The 16,775-nt window shown below is 35.2% G+C and overlaps 1 protein-coding gene across 3 annotated transcripts in view; it reads right to left on the reverse strand.

Moving 5' to 3' along the window:
* The window catches only part of LOC114333790 (cuticlin-3), a 111,275-nt gene continuing 94,500 nt past the window's right edge, over positions 1-16,775 (reverse strand). For all 3 annotated transcript variants that reach the window (XM_028283795.2, XM_050653981.1, XM_050653980.1), the window contains exons 6-7: positions 12,476-12,644; positions 1-6,520 (exon numbers count right to left, since the gene is read on the reverse strand). In XM_028283795.2, the coding sequence (XP_028139596.1) occupies positions 6,213-6,520; positions 12,476-12,644 (477 nt within the window). In that variant the 3' untranslated portion in view covers positions 1-6,212. The remainder of the gene's footprint in view (positions 6,521-12,475; positions 12,645-16,775) is intronic.

The following is a 16,775-nucleotide window of genomic DNA, read 5'->3' on the forward strand; positions in this document are numbered from 1 at the left end:
TAATAAAAATGTCTTTATTTATTAAAATTGTCTTACACTATCTTCATTTACAATATAAAAATATACCAACACCATTTTACCATTGATTTCATACAGGGTGTTTAAAAGTTAACGTTATATGTTGCACTAAAATAGTATAAGTACATGATTAAAAGAAATAACATAAATTATAGGTTGAAATATTCAAGTAACCTTTTGAGTGACAAATATTCAGTAGTTAATATCTTTTCATGAAGAATTCACTATCTAATATCGTCTAATATAAAGAAAAATGTAACATTACTCCCATTCATTAACAAATGCGAATAATTAATTACAAACAAATGAGATCAAAAGCTATTTTAAAAATCACTGGAAACATAACAGATAAGAGAGTAACGCGTGGTTGCACCAAGATATCTGAAGCTTAAGACGTGCTTTAAGCTCAGCTTACGAAACACACGCGTTGCAGCTTTGAGTCTTAGATCAATTTTCAGCTTACCACAATTGATTGTCACGTGGATTGCTCAGATAAAAATCGAAAATTATGGTGCAATGTGAGACTTAAGACTGCTATCTAGCTGAGCTGGAGCTTAAGATTTGTTGGTGCAACCAGACATAAAAGTAACATGACAATATTTATTTTCAAGATCAGTCAAAACCAAATACAGGCTAATATGTTTAGTACAACTCATTAAATTTCTTAAACAACCTGTACAATAAAAATCTTCTTCCGTCGAACTTAAAAAAAATGACATTTTAGTATATATTTTCGAAAAGAAAAAATGTCACTTTTTCAGACATAATACTTTTTTCATCCGCTGTTATTATGACACTGAAACCGTTTGGATTTAATTTTTAGCATTTTTATCAATGTTTACAATTATTACAGATATAAATCATTGCTAAATTAGTTGTTATTATTGTAACGGAAACGTTCTAAGCTTCTTGCAGACTGGAATAGTACTTCCGCTCAAACGTTTAGTTACAGTCAAACCAGAATGCGAATAGACATGAATATATTGTGCGCGCTACTAGATTTCAAATGAAGGCACATAGCACTCAGTTGATCGAGAACCGCTTAGTTCTTTATGTGGATAGTTTCCTTTAGTTAACTCGGCTCACAGTCTCAGAGGCTCATTGGATTAAGTAGCACTTTAAAAATGTTTCAAAACTTCATGAACCTTCAAAATATGTAGGTATGCATACCCGAAAAAAAAATGAACCCAAAAAACATTAACCATTTCAATTTCATACTGAATTCGATATACAGGGTGTCCCGAAAAGATTGGTCATAAATTATACCACAGATTCAGGGGTCAAAAATAGGTTGATTGAACCTCACTTACCTATATACAATAGTGCACACAAAAAAAGTTACAGCCCTTTGAAGTTACAAAATTAAAATCGATTTTTTTCATATATGTATCGAAAACTCTTAGAGATTTTTTATTGAAAATGGACATGTGGCATTCTTATGGCAGCAACATCTTAAAAAAAATTAAAGTGAAAAGTTTATGGGGGTTTTGATCCTTTAAATCCCCAAACTTTTGTGTACGTTCCAATTAAATTATGATTGTGGCACCATTAGTTAAACACAATATTTTTAAAACTTTTTTGCCTCTTAGTACTTTTTCGATATGCCAGTGTTTATCGACATATTTTGAATATTTGTCGATGTGCCACCACATATTTGTATATGGTTAAGGACGATTATAGAGTCCTCTTAATAATCTGACAATTTATTTATAATTTACATTTTTAGGTATATTTTGAAAAAGAAGCCACATCTCAATAAAAGGAGACTTGTCAAAAAAAAATTAAGAGGCAAAAAAGTTTTAAAAACACTGTGTTTAATTAATGGTACCACACTAATGGTTTAATTGGAACGTACACAGTACACAAACATTTGGGGGGTTTAATAATGGAACAAAATTCCAATAACATTTGTATGTAAATATATTAAAAAAGAAGCCGCATCTCGATAAAAACTGGCTTATCGAAAAGATACTAAGAGGCAAAAAGTTTCAAAAACGTTATATTTAACTAATGGTACCACAATAATGAATTAATTGGAACGTACACAAAAGTTTGGGGGGGTTTAAGGGAACAAAACCCCCATAAAATTTTATGGGGTGAACAAATTTCACTATAATTTTGTTTTAAGATGTTCCTTCCATAAGAATGATACGTGTCCATTTTCAATAAAAAATCTCTAATAGTTTTCGATATATTGAAAAAAATCGATTTTCATTTTGTAACTTCAAAGGGCTGTAACTTTTTTTATGAGCACATTTGTACTAAGGTAAGTTAGGTTCAATCGAACTATTTTTGACCTCAGAATGTGTGGTATAATTTATGACCAATCTTTTCGGGACACCTTGTATATACCTACAGTATGGGAAACGATTGTAAGAACAAAAAACAGTAAATGCGCCAAGTTACTAAGGCAAAAAATAGTTTGACTCTTGATTTGATAACGCACTGCAAACTAATAATAATGTTTTCGCCAATGTGGGATTTTATAGTTTCGTTCTTAGATTGATGTCACCAAATGAATGGTCATGTTCATGAAATTCTGTAAGGCCAATACTAGTAGTTTGGAATCTATAATTACGTCGTTACAACACATGCCTAAAAACTTATAGGAGTCCGAAGAAAAATAATATTATACTGCCAACAATTGGTTGATCTAAGGCTAATAATAATTTTTATTGTCTTGCATTATCAGATTGATAAACTAAGAAAATTGGCACGAGAAAAAGAAAATATTAACTTTTTTTAGTTCTCCCACCTACGAGGCTTGTCCAATTGAAAGTCATCTTTTACCCAGAAAAAAATTATTGGTAAATATATCTACAAATAGTTACCACAACAATAAAGGCACATATCTTCGTACTTCGATTTTGTGCTTCTTCATCCGACTGAAAACGATTATCTTTAGATATGTTTTTCAGTGGCCGAAATATGTGAAAATCACAAGGCGATAAATCGGAGCTATAAGGTGGATGCTCTAATATCCTCCATTTTGGCCGATCATTGTGGTGCAGACGAATGATATGATGTCAAGATAATATAAAATAAGAATGATATATTACCAGCTTACCTGTATTCCGTGAGACGTTGCAAAGATAAATCCATATGAAAGTTTTTTGGTCCTTCAACAAAAGATAAGGAACCCATTGCGCAGAAACTTTGGTGAAACCCAGTTTTTGTGTAACCCAGTTTGTGTACGATACTATGAACAGATCCTTACTCACATGAAATTGCTATGATTGAAATTCGACGATTTTCTCTAACCAAGTCTACCACACATACACTTGACTCCACGAGTCTTTACCCGTGCGTCATTAATACCTGGCGAGATAAAACACATACTTTTTATCTATCATTCTCTTCCACGCATGAAACTAATCAAAAACCAGTGCCGCCTGTTATTAAGTAAAAACACATGTTATTTTTATGAACGATTTAGACTCAGTGCATTGAAAAGAGATAGGTACAGAGAAAGACGATTGGGGATGTTTTCATATACCTATTTTAAGTACAATTTCTGACGATTTGGTTTGTTTACTTTTGTGGCTGTCAGTTTGTTGAATTTTTTGCTGTTATTTTGTCGAATTTTTGCGTTTTGAAGTTTTTTATAGTATACAAACAGTTGTTTTCACAAATAATTCTATGTTGGGGTAAATATTCTTTCAGAGTAAAGATTAAAAATTAGGGGGGACAAAATTCAGCCTTGCCTCACTCCAAGCATAATTTTCACATATTCGGTGTATTCACCGTCAACTCTGAGGTTTGCAGTCTGATTCCAGTAAAGGTTTCTAATTATTTTCAGATCTTGGTTGTTAATTCCTGCTTCTTTTAGTATTTGCATCATCTTGGCGTGTTGTACTCTATCAAACGCTTTCTTGTTAATCAACCAGACATGCGGATACGTTGCAATTGACGTCTCTGCGTCTCTGGAATAAGACTTGTATTGAAAACAAAGCATCTCTCGTACCAACAGCATTTATGAACCAGAACTGGTTGGGCGAAATTTGACTTTCACATAGCTTGTAAATTCTCGTATGGATCACCTTTAGGAATAATTTTAGGAGATGACTCATCAGGCTTATCGTACGGTATTCTTCGCATTTTTTGGCTCCTGTTTCTTTGGAAGTGCAATAAACTCAGACTTCAGCCATTCTGTTGGTACCTATTTCTCCAGAGTTGTATGTGTTGTTGAATATCTGTGTGATTATTGCTATTGATTCGTTGTTCATTAGTTTGAGTAGTTCTGCTTGTATATTATCGGGACCTGCTGCTTTGCCATCATTTAGCTGTGTTATGGCAGAATAAACTTCTTGTTGTAATATTATTGGTCCATCATTTACAAGGTGTTATCTCTTTGGTCTTCAAATAGTTTTTCTAGATATTCTTTCCACTTTCTAATGATGTTTCCGTCAGAATCAGTTAGATTTCCTTTCTGTCTCCGCCTTAGTCCACCTGTGAGTTCTTTAACTTTCCTATGTACATTGTGAGTATCGTACTTTGACTGTAGAGTCTCAATTTCTTGGCATCTCTCCATTGCTTCTTTCTCTTTCGCTTCTCTAATTTTCCTTCTTATTGATATATTGATTGATTTATATGTGTTGGGGTCATATTTGGCATTTCTTCTTTCGTTCATTAGTCTCAGGATCTCATCTGTCATACATGATTTCTTCTTGGTTAATTTATCTGCCTTTAAGTGTTTATCCTTTACATTTTTACCTATTTCGGTCATCTGTTTGATCATTTTTTCTTCGTTCGATTCGTCTCTAATTGAAGTCACTTGCTTATTTAACGTGGCTTGAACCCTCATTTTCGTATCAGGGTCTTTTAGCATACGTAGGTCGTATGATTGTGATTTCTTTTTCTGCACTATTATGAGTTTGACCCGAAATACTCCCACCAGTGGAACGTGGTCCGTCTCTAAGTCTGCTCCAGGAAAAGTCTTGACAGATGTAAAGCTGTTTCTGAATCTTTTGTTTACTAAAATATAATCTATTTGATTTCTAATAATTCTCCCTGGTTTGTTTTAAGAGGATTTCCAAGTGTACAGCTTTCGAGGTGGTAATTGGAAAAGTGTGTTGGTGACAACGAGTTCTGAGTCTTCTGCGAATTTTTCTAGGAGGTGTCCTCTGTCGTTTCTGACTTCAAGTCCATGTGCGCCGATGTACTGCTTTATTGTGCTATTCCATGTGCGGCCTACTTTATTCAGATGGACTTACCCAAGTTTTTTTATGTATTTTGTTCCGTAGAGCACGAATTTTTTGGTTAACAGTTGATCCGGATGTCGATAAGATTGTTATAAACAAAGAACTTAAGGAATTACATATCAGCGATTCTTAGCAAAACAAACCTTTTTTTCTATTTTTTTGGGTTATTCTAAGTAAAAAATGTTGTTACAATTTTTTTCGTAGGATGCTTAGTTTTCGAGATAAACGCGGTTGAACTTTCAAAATATCGAAAAATTGCAATTTTTGAACCCGAGTAACTTTTGATTAAAAAATAAAATAGCAATTCTGCTTACCGCATTTGAAAGTTCATGTCAAATTATACCGGTTTTGATTATTTGCATTGCTAAAAATTAATTTGTTTATTGTTAAACAAAGCTATAAACACATAGTGCTTGAGTAATGCTTTCAATGCATCTCTCATTTAAAATCGAACGAGTAGGCGCGCCAACAAACAGGCAATTTCTACGTATCATGCATTAAAAAACTCATGCATTGGGCACAGGTCAAAACGCTCAAACATACTTATAATAGTAATATGTCACATTACGCCTGATGTAAAATAAAGAATATTTTTAACACATTTCCAAACATTATTCAAAGAACCTAACAATCTTATTTAAATAAAACATTCTGCTTGAATTTTTTTTTCGCAAAAATGGTACATGTTTGAAGGCCGGCTACTAGAGAATTGCCCAGGGCGTCATTTTTTGACCTAAACGCGGCCTGCTTTCAAGGCTAACCTGACCAAAGATGCCTGTCAATTGAACAAGTGTATATTTGAAAGATGATACAACGCTTTACCTATAGCCTTAACCGTATACAATTGAATATTTCTGATACAATATCCAATGAAAATAATATAGCAAAATTTCTTTCCTCGTGCTTAAAACATGTCAATTTTCATAGTTTTACCAATTTCATTAAGTCTCAGTTCAAACTCAGTTCTTAAAACGAAAAATATATATCCTATTTTTATAAAATTCGCCCGTATTGCATTCCTCTTGAATGGGGATAAGGACTGTTTCTCAGACTCGGACTATCTCTTAAGAAGATTTTGCTGCCGAATAGTGATCCGCTAGAGCTACTTCCGGAGAAAAGGCTTCGTGAGTAAAAGGCAATGCCTTTTCCGTCTCTTTTTGATTTTATCATGGAACATGCGGTGATGATAATCGCCAAAAAGAAGATGAAGCCTAGAATGCAAAAAGCTGTAGCCATTTTATCGTGAGAAACGCAGAATGTCCTATCTCCGGGAATATTCATGAATGAATATGACACTGGACCTGTAAAAAATAAGGAAATATTAAGTCTTGATGAATAGATATAGTTGGTCTCGAGAAGATGGCCACCTAAAATATTTCACTTCTGAATTAAGGTCTATCTAGTCCTAGTCCAGACATGGGCAAAGATTTTCATTGCGTTCTAAATACGGTGTTATAGCCTTTGTAACATATAGGGAAAATATATTTTTTTCTTAGTACTGCTCTGTGTATATTTTTTTCTCGACCAAGATAATCCTGGTCTGTACTATATTTTCATTCATTATATTTAGTTAGCTCGCTAAAAAGGTTGAGATTTTCGTTAAATGTCTTTGTTTTTTACCTCATAAAACTCTCAAATTTATTATCTCAAGACTCTGTCATCTAAATAAAGATTATTTACATCTTCTTCTTTTTGTGTAGATAGGACTCTGTCTGTTTTTCAATGTGCCTCCAGTAAGTTGTCATCCCATCGCTTTCGTGGTCTTCCCACTGATCGTCTTCCTATTGGGAAACCGTCTCTCGCCGTCCTTATTACTTCATTTATTGTCATTCGGCTTATGTGGTCGTTTCATTCTACTCTTCTGTTTTTCACCCAGTTATTAATGTGGTCCACCTTGCATCTCTGTCGTATATCTGCACTTCTAGCTCTATCCCATAGTGTCTTATCAACGATTTTTCGGTGTTTTCATCTCTGCTCTTTCTAGCATTCTTTTTGTCCTTTCTGTATCAGGTCGTGTTTCTGCCTCGTATATCATTATTGGTCTGATGACTGTTTTGTAAATTCTGCCTTTCACTTCTTTTCCGATGTTCTTATTTCTCAATATTGTATCGTTCAGGCAGACTGCGGCTCTGTTTGCTTTATTCACCTGATATTCCACTTCGGTTTTGAGCTTTCCGTAGCTAGTAGTGTGATGAGTAGATATTTAAACCCCATGACTTGTTCTATTATCTGACCCTCCAGCTCTAATTTACACCTTATCAGATTTGCTGTTTTAACCATGCATTTAGTCTTTTTTTGTGGAAATTAACATGTTAAATTTTCTAGCGGTTATATTAAATTGGTGCAGCATACGTTGTAAATCATCTTCACTTTGTGAAGATCATCAATGGTGCTACAGCCCTATGAAAGAGCCTCGACCTTCCCAAGTCTATTACGCCAGTCAGTCCTATCCATTGCCAACCGTTGCCAGTTTGCTGCGCCTATTTTTCTCCCATCCTCATCCACACCATCCTTCCATCTCAGTTTTGGCCTACCCCTATTTCTACGTCCCACAGGTTGTGACATAAGGATTCTTCTAGGAGGGTTGTTCTGCTGTGATCTTGCTAGATGTCCTGCCCATATTAGTCTTCCTATTCTTATAAGAGATACTACGTCTTTACCACCAAATTTTTGTTTATATCTGTGGTATACCTCGTAGTTGTACATCCTCCTCCAGACACAATTTTCACAGATGCCACCGAATATTCCTCTCAGGATCCTTCGTTCAAATATAAGCAGAATGTTTTCATCTGCCTTGGAAATGGTTCATGCCTCTGATCCATATGTCAACACTAGTTGTATAAGGGTTTTGTATATGGTTATTTTTGTTTTTTTTTTAAGTTTCTGCTTCTCATATGTCTACTCAGTCCAAAATAATATTTCTTTGCTAGAATTATCCTTCGCTTGATTTCTTCCGTCATGACGTTCTCCTTGATGATCAGGGAGCCTAAGTATGTGAATTTGTCCACCACTTCAAAGGTAGAGTTATCAACCGTGAATTGGTGACCGATGTTTCTGGATCTATTGTTGGGTGTTGATGCCATCATCTTAGTTTTCTCCTCGTTTACTTCCAGGCCCATATTTTTTGAGGCATTTGATAAGGTGGTATACATTTCTTCTAGCTTGCGTGTTGTGCGGGCAACTAGGTCCACGTCATCTGCATATGCCAAAATTTGGAATGATTTATTAAAAATATGCGTCGTCTGCACAGCAGATTATTTTAAGTTGTTTTTCTCCCATTTGGTATCCTTTCTTTGTTCTCACTTTTTTTATTATTTCATCCATGATCAGGTTGAATAATAGAGGACTCAGGGAGTCTCCCTGTCTTATCTCATTGCCAGCTTCAATTGGGTCAGTAAGTTCTTCATCATTATTTACATGATATCTATACATGAGTTCAAGTTGTATAAAAAACAATGAATTTACCTTTTATGTAGGTACACACCTGCATGTTGTGTTCTCTCACATCCACAGTTAGGACATTTGCATCTTAGAACAACTTAAAAAGTTCAATATCTGCAGTAATAAGTAGTCCTATTTTCATTCATCACCTCGATCAAGTCCTAGTCTATCATCCCCAGACTTACCATTTATGACCTTAATAATGTTTCAATATTTACAAACATTTTCATAATCACAAAATAATTAATGTAGGTATTTTTGTGGATAGATGATTTATAGTCGGAGAGATAGAAGCGGATTTTGTGCGTGATAAGTAATATGGAAAAACTATACGGGGATATGTTGAATTAGTTGTGTACATGACTTTCACCAACGGCCGGAAACCAGAGTTGGAGCCGAGGGTAGGTATAAGGGGTCAAAGTCGCGGATTTTATTATTTTTTTTATGACGCTCATGATCGAGATAGTGCACCAAAATTTGGGAATAAGTAGGTCATGACGTAACTAAGTAAAATCTCTAGGGGCGGAACGCTGCGTGGCCGACAAAGGGGTGGGGTTAGGGGTGAATATAAAAAATATAAAGGGTTTTTTGCGCTGTTCGTGATTGAGATAGTGGACCAAAATTTGGAAATAAGTAGATCATGACATTATTAAGTAAAATCCTCAGAGCCGGAAACCAGAGTTGGAGATGAGGATAGTTATAAGGGGTCAAATTCGCCGTTTTTATTATTTTTTTTCTGACGCTCATGATCGAGAGAGTGCACCAAAATTTGGGAATAAGTCGGTCATGACGTAACTAAGTAAAATCTTCAGGGGTGGCACGCTGCGTGGCCAACAAAGGGGTGGGGCAGGGGTGAATACAAAAAATATAAGGGGTTTATTTGCGACGTTCGTGATTGAGAGAGTGCACCAAAATTTGGGAATAAGTAGACCATGATATAACTAAGTAAAATCCTCAGAGCCGGAAACCAAAGTTGGGCATGAGGGTAGTTATAAGGGGCCAAATTCGCCGTTTTTATTATTTTTTTTTGTGACGCTCTTGATCGAGATAGTGCACCAAAATTTGGGAATTCGTAGGTCATGAGGTAACTAAGTACAATCTCCAGGGGTGGAACGCTGCGTGCCCGATAAAGGTGTGGGGGTAGGTGTGAATATAAAAAATATAAGGGGTTTTTTGCGACGTGCTAGATTGAGATAGTGCACCAAAATTTGGAAATAAGTAGACCATGACTTAGCTAAGTAAAATCCCCAGAGCCGTAAACCAGAGTTGGGGATGAGGGTAGTTTTAAGGGGTCAAAATCACAGTGTTTATTATTTTTTTTGTGACCCGGCACAACATTTGTCCCCCACATAGCGTTTCGCCCCTGTAGATTTTACTTAGTAATGTCATGATCTACTTATTCCCAAATTTTGGTGCACTATCTCCATCACGAACGGCAAAAAAACCCCCATATATTTTTATACTCACCCCTGCCTACCACACCTTTGTACCCCAAGCAGCGTTCCACCCCTGAAGATTTTACTTAGTTACGTCATAACCTACTTACTCCCAAATTTTGGTGCACTATCTCCATCATGAGCGCCACAAAAAAAAATAATAAAAACCGCGAATTTTACCCCTTATAACTACCCTCGTCTGCCACTCTGGTTTCCGCCTCTGGGGATATTACTTAGTTATGTCATGGTCTACTTATTCCCAAATTTTGGTGCACTATCTTCATCACGAACGTCGCAAAAAACCACTTAAATTTTTTATATTCACCCCTGCCTCACGCCTTTGTCGACCACACAGCGTTCCACTCCTGGAGATTTTACTTAGTTACATCCTGACCTACTTATTCCCAAATTTTGGCGCGCTATGTCGATCATGTGCGTGACAAAAAAAAATAATAAAAAACGGAACTTTGACCCCTTATAACTACCTTTCTTCCCCACTCTGGTTTCCGGCTCTGGAGATTTCAATTATTTATGTCATAGTCTACTTATACCCAAATTTTGGTGCACTATCTCAATCGCGAACGTCGCAAAAAACCCCTCATATTTTTTATATTCACCCCTACCCACACCCCTTTGTCGGCCACGCAGCGTTGAGCCCCTAGAGATTTTAGTTAGGTACGTCATGACCTACTTATTCCCAAATTTTGGTGCACTATCTCGATCATGAGCGTCATAAAAAAAATAATAAAATCCGCGACTTTGACCCCTTATAACTACCCTCGGCCCCAACTCTGGTTTCCGGGCGTTGGTGAAAATCATGTACACAACTAATTCAACATATCCCCGTATAGTTTTTCCATATTACTTATCACTCACAAAATCCGCTCCCAGCTCTTAGACTATTATTACTTACCTGGAAATAACAATCTGCCCTTTGGAATTTATTATGAAAAGTCTGGACTTTCTAAAGTAACCTAAGAGTACCCCCGTTAAGATAGGCAAAATGCCCTCAATTCAGAATTCAATTTTTTCATTTTTTACTTGATTTACATTTTTCTGATTAAAAATAAGACTCAGCGCCATTTTACACCCTCCACCCTTCTCCCACCTACAAAAACCTCATTTTTTCGTTTATATTAGGTGGGATGCAATCAATTTAAAAATTTCAAAAAATTCACATGCATACTTGAGGATTTTACAAAACATGTCTATTTTTATATGTTGAGTGTACATAACCGCAAAATACGTTTTTTAATTATTTTGTTTTTTTTTAAAGATGTTTATAACCTTTTTTGGAGATGGCTGCCGGTCTATTTTTTTTATTTTTAATTTTGTTTTTCAAGATTTTTCGTAAGGTGCGCAACCTTCAACAATAAGAAAAACCTTTTTTTCTGGGTATTTTTGGGGATTTTCCACAATTTATAGACTTCAAAAATGATCAAATCACGGTTTTATTTATAGGTTAGATATATATGATTAAGTAACTGAGTCCTTTAGTTCGTTGATAAATGGAAGAAACCCGTTAAAACCCCCCAAATAGACCCCAAAAACATCTCCCCGTTTTTGGGGGGTTTGAACGATTTTCTCCGATTTTTGAATGTCCTAAAGGACTCAGTTACTTTACATTTTATGTAATCTGTAAAAAAGCCATAATTTGATCCATTTTGAAGTCTATAAAACGGGGAAAATCCCCGAAAACCCTCTAAAAAACCAGTTTTTTCTGATTTTTGAAGGTGACCAGAAATATTCAGAAAAAAAAATTAGAAATATAGTTTTTGATAAAATACACAAAATAAAAAAATATACCTACCTACAGCCATTTCCAAAAAATATACGCTTTTTTCAAAAAAAAAAATAAATAAATAAAAATGCATTTTGAGGTTATAAATACACTCAACCTACGAACGGATCTATAAAAAACCATAGATATATAATACTATAAAAAAACAGACATGTTTTGTAAAAGCCTCAACCATGCATGTGAATTTTTGGAAGTATTTACATTCATTCCATCCCTCCAAAATAAAATAAAAACGAAAAAATGTTTTTTTTTTGTTGGTGAGGAGAGGTAAAGGGGGTTGGAGGGTTAAAATTGAGCTGAGTGTTATTATTTAATCACATAGAAGGAAAAAATGAAAAAAAAATTAATTCTGGCAGTGAGATCATTTTGCCTATCTTAAGAGGGGGTAACCTTTAAATATTTACAAAAGTGTTCTAAATTGGGTGCAAAGAAGAGGAGAAAAAGAGAATAGACAAATACCAGTGCAAATTTATATTTATATACAAAAATGTACAAGTATCTATTATATACAAAAACAATGGTGAATTTATAGAAATAACTATGTACACATGCTGTCCAGTTGTTGATCCTCCACTTACCGCTAGATTCGAACGAGTCTTTGGCCCGTAAATCATCAATTTCTGGTGCCAGTACTTCCACGCTATTAAAAACTTCCAATCTGTCAAGAATTTCTCCGTCCAGCAAATCTGAAAATCCTCTTCCACTTCTATTATTTTCATCTGATGATTTGTCGTTATTGCAATTTACCTGAAACCAAATTTTTGATATATAAGAAAGAAGTTTGCAATCTATACAAAAATGTGCAGAAACAATCTTAGGAAAGAAAGTTTTATGTTAATGTCAATAGTAAAACTATATTTCTAGTACATAATACCAATTCTAGCTCTACTGCCATGTAATATGAATGTAATTCTCTATTAATAAATTCTTGTAGTAGGTACATATTTAATTAATTCTAAACCAGTTAATATACTCAGGTATACGCACCTAAAGTTTATAAACCAGATAACGAAGCGGACAATTCGAAATTCAGACAAATAGAAGACGTTCAAACAGTTTCGGATACCTTTCTAAATCCAGCAAAAACAAAAAAGTAAATCATGGATGACAGATGAGATACTCTGCATTATGTAGATTAAAGGCATGGCCTAACTTCAAATGCAACAGCAAAATATTTGAAAATAAACAGAACTATTAAATAAAAATACAAACAAGCTAAAGAAAATTGAGAAATTTCCAAATGACGGAAGCGAAAACCCTACATGCTCTGCACGACGAAATAACTTTCATGTAAACATTGACGAAATTATGGGTATCACAAAATAACACCTTCATCTTTGAAACATGATAAAAAGTTGGTCTTGGAAACGGAAGAGCTATGAAACGCATGGAAAAGATATGCCCAATAGCTATTTGAAGACCAGAGAGATGCTACACAACCTGTCAACCGGCAAGAATGGTGTAGGCAAACCAGAAATTCTTGAAACTGAGATTCAACAAGTTTTGAGAGCAATGGAGCTTTATTTGATAAATGGTCTTGCGTCTTTATATTTCTTTTGTCGCACATGTCACTTCTGCCCCTTTCGATTTTTTACATTTGGAACTATTATGTGAAGCCACCCCGCCTATGGTAGTGTTTCGCGATGTATTAGGACCAGTTGTGATCTGAACTGAATTCTTGTAAATAGCATTTTTAAGTATGTATTGCCTTTTGAATTTCGCCGCAGGCCGCAGCTGCGAACCTAACAGAGGTGGAGGTGGTAGTTTTTCCCGTTTTTTCTCTCTTTAGTATTTTGGTTTTGCTTTCTTCTGTAACGGGATTATAGCTAATCATTTCTCTCCTTTTAAGTAGAATCTATTGCTTCTCATTTATTCTTGTGTTTCAGAGCTTTTTTTCTTGCTTCTAATCAGTGGCGACGTGTGACTTTTTCTAAAGTGTTACCAAAACCAGATGCAAAAAATCTTATTTAAAAAAATAGGCTATGGCTAAATGTGTACATAGCTTCAATAATATCATTTTGTATATCACTTGAAACTCTCGAAAAAACAGTTGATGTTTCTAGATGTTGGCAAAATTTTTGATCTTTTTTGGCAATTAATGTTAACAATTCCCTGTAATTGCCTCGATTGTCGGAGTCGTCGCCCTCAAAATGACCACGAAACGCTAATTCTTGTTTTGCCAAAAAACATACGGTATCTATTAGAAGTGTGCTTAGGATATACCTATCTATTTTTTGAACAAACTCGTTATGTTTAGCAATATTTGCTTTAAAAGCTTTTAAGAGCATACAGTAGCGATCAACAGGTAGCAACAAACGCGGTCCAAGATTGCGGCTGTAATTTTGAATATTTTGTCGAGATATTTGGCACACATATTCGTAATATAATAAAGAATGGCGGTACAGAGAGCCCAATTTGAGAAATATGTTAGTATGTGGAAATTACTCTTTAACTAAATAAAATATTGCGAAAAGGAGCCTGTACCGCCATTAAGAAAGACAAAAAAATACACGTTCTTCAAATAAACTTTTTTATCCCATGCCTAGATTTTGTGTCACATTGGATCTACTAAAAATCTATTTTCTATAACAATAAATCGAACGTGACTGACTCGGCAACATTTCGCGCCTATGAGTATAAAAATTATTGTTTTTGATAGTATAGATGTCAATGTCGAATTGCCGGACGCACTGTTGCCTCTCTGTTAAAAGTTCGCAGAACTTTCGAAAAACAAAAATATTGATGACGCGCTACTGTTTACTCTTAAGTGAACTTTCGATTCTTGTTTTGCCAAACTGAATCAAATTGGGTATACATCCTACATGTAGGTAACAGAGAAATTTCATGTCTCCTTTTTAAAACTCTAAAACTATTTAAATCGTGAACCTGGTCCTCCCATTTTTTCTGTAGAAACCAGAAGACATGGCCAACAGTACAGTCTATTTTCCTTGCAACCACATAACCAAGGATTTTCACTGTACCAACTAACTTTAAAACATCGAACTACTTTTTTTGATTCCTTTTTATAGGAAGTAGGTCTTTTATTTTCAATAATCTCATTTTTTTCTTCAAAATTATACAAAGAGAATTACTTTTCAAGTAGTTGATCGATTACGCAGCGACACTCATCCATGGTTAACTGCAAGCACACTTTTTATAGGTACTATAATTTATATTTGTAACCAAATTTAAATCTGCTAACAGGGCTACTGATATACACAGCGCGCTCACGCCGTCGCTGCTTCAAAATTTTCAGACACTAGCCGGTCCCGAGCGACAGCGATGATGTAACCATTGTAACCACAAATGAAACTGGTAACAGAGTAGGTGCCTATAATAAAGTGCAAGTGAGTCACATAAACTCGCCAATATTTTCGGGTGTCTACGAGTAGTTGGCTATTTACTCAATTAGGTACTATTAACACATAATATAATAATATATTTCTATTGGTAAAAGAGGTAGTACAAAGAGGAGCAGAATGCGACAGCGACCATAGACTACTGATAGCAAGATTAGAACTACCATAGGTACACCAAAGTGCACAGAGTAACCAAGAACCACCTAAAGAATTACCAACAGAAAAAAGACTGAAGATACACTTACTTCAGGACGACTCCATAAGAAACTTGTACCAAAGAAGATTAGATCAGAAGCTAGTGGAATTTCGTTTTTAGGAGAATATCAACAGTACATACGAACACATAAGAGAAAGCATAATACAAGCAGGTCTGGAAGCGCTAGGAGAAATAGAAAATACAAGAGATAAAAATTACAAATGGGAATTCCACGAAGACACCTTAGAGAAAATAAAAGAAAAAAAAAAGAACTATACCATAAATACCTAAGCACAAAAGATCCACAAGACCTCCGTAAATATAGAGATAAGAACAGAGAAGTTAGGGCTACTACAACGAAAGAAAAAAATGAATAATGGGAAAGGTCATGTAGAAGTATAGAACAGAATATGGGAGGAACAAGAAGTTCAGAAGCCTGGAAAATTGTGAAATCATTACGAACTAACAGGAAAGAGAAAACTTTTATACAATACATACAAGACGACGAGTGGGAGAACCACTATAAAAATCTACTGATAGAGCAAAGACCAGAATTCAGCATCGATGGAGACGAACAAAAAATAATGACCACAGAGGAAGAAAAAATAGTCATAACAGACAAAGAGATGAACAAGCAATAAATTCCATGAAGAGCAATAAAGCTGGAGGACCAGGAGGAATTGTGCCGGAACTAATCAAATACGAAACAGAGAAATTAAGAAGAATGATATGCCGAATCATGGAAAGAGCAATAAATGGAGAGCACATCCCTAAACAATGGCAGGAAGCCTACATAACATCGATATACAAAAAAGGTAACAGAAAAGATTGCGAAAATTACAGGGGGATAAGCGTCATCGCTACAATGGGAAGACTGTATGGCAGGATCCTCAGGAACAAAATAGAGAAAAATATAGAAGGTAAAATCAGAGAAGAACAAGCAGGTTTCACAGCAGGGAAATCATGTCTAGATCATATCCATACAATACAACAGACAATAGAGAAAAAAGGAGCTAAGAACAAAGATGTACACATGGCGTTTATAGACCTTAGGAAGGCATACTACACCGTGCCTAGGAAAGAACTGTACAAAGCAATGACTAAAATAGGGATACCACCTAACCTAACACAAGCAATCAAAAACATGTACAGTGGAAATGAAGTAAATATAAAAATCGGAAACAAGGTAGTTGCTAACTTCAAAACAACAAAAGGATTACTACAGGGATGCCCAACGTCACCGACTCTATTTAAAATATTTTTAGAACACGCACTAACAACTTGGAAGACAAAGTGTAGGGGTATGGGAATACCGATAAGGGA

The sequence above is a fragment of the Diabrotica virgifera genome, chromosome 6 (genome assembly GCF_917563875.1).
Source record: "Diabrotica virgifera virgifera chromosome 6, PGI_DIABVI_V3a".
NCBI classification, from domain to species: domain Eukaryota; kingdom Metazoa; phylum Arthropoda; class Insecta; order Coleoptera; family Chrysomelidae; genus Diabrotica; species Diabrotica virgifera.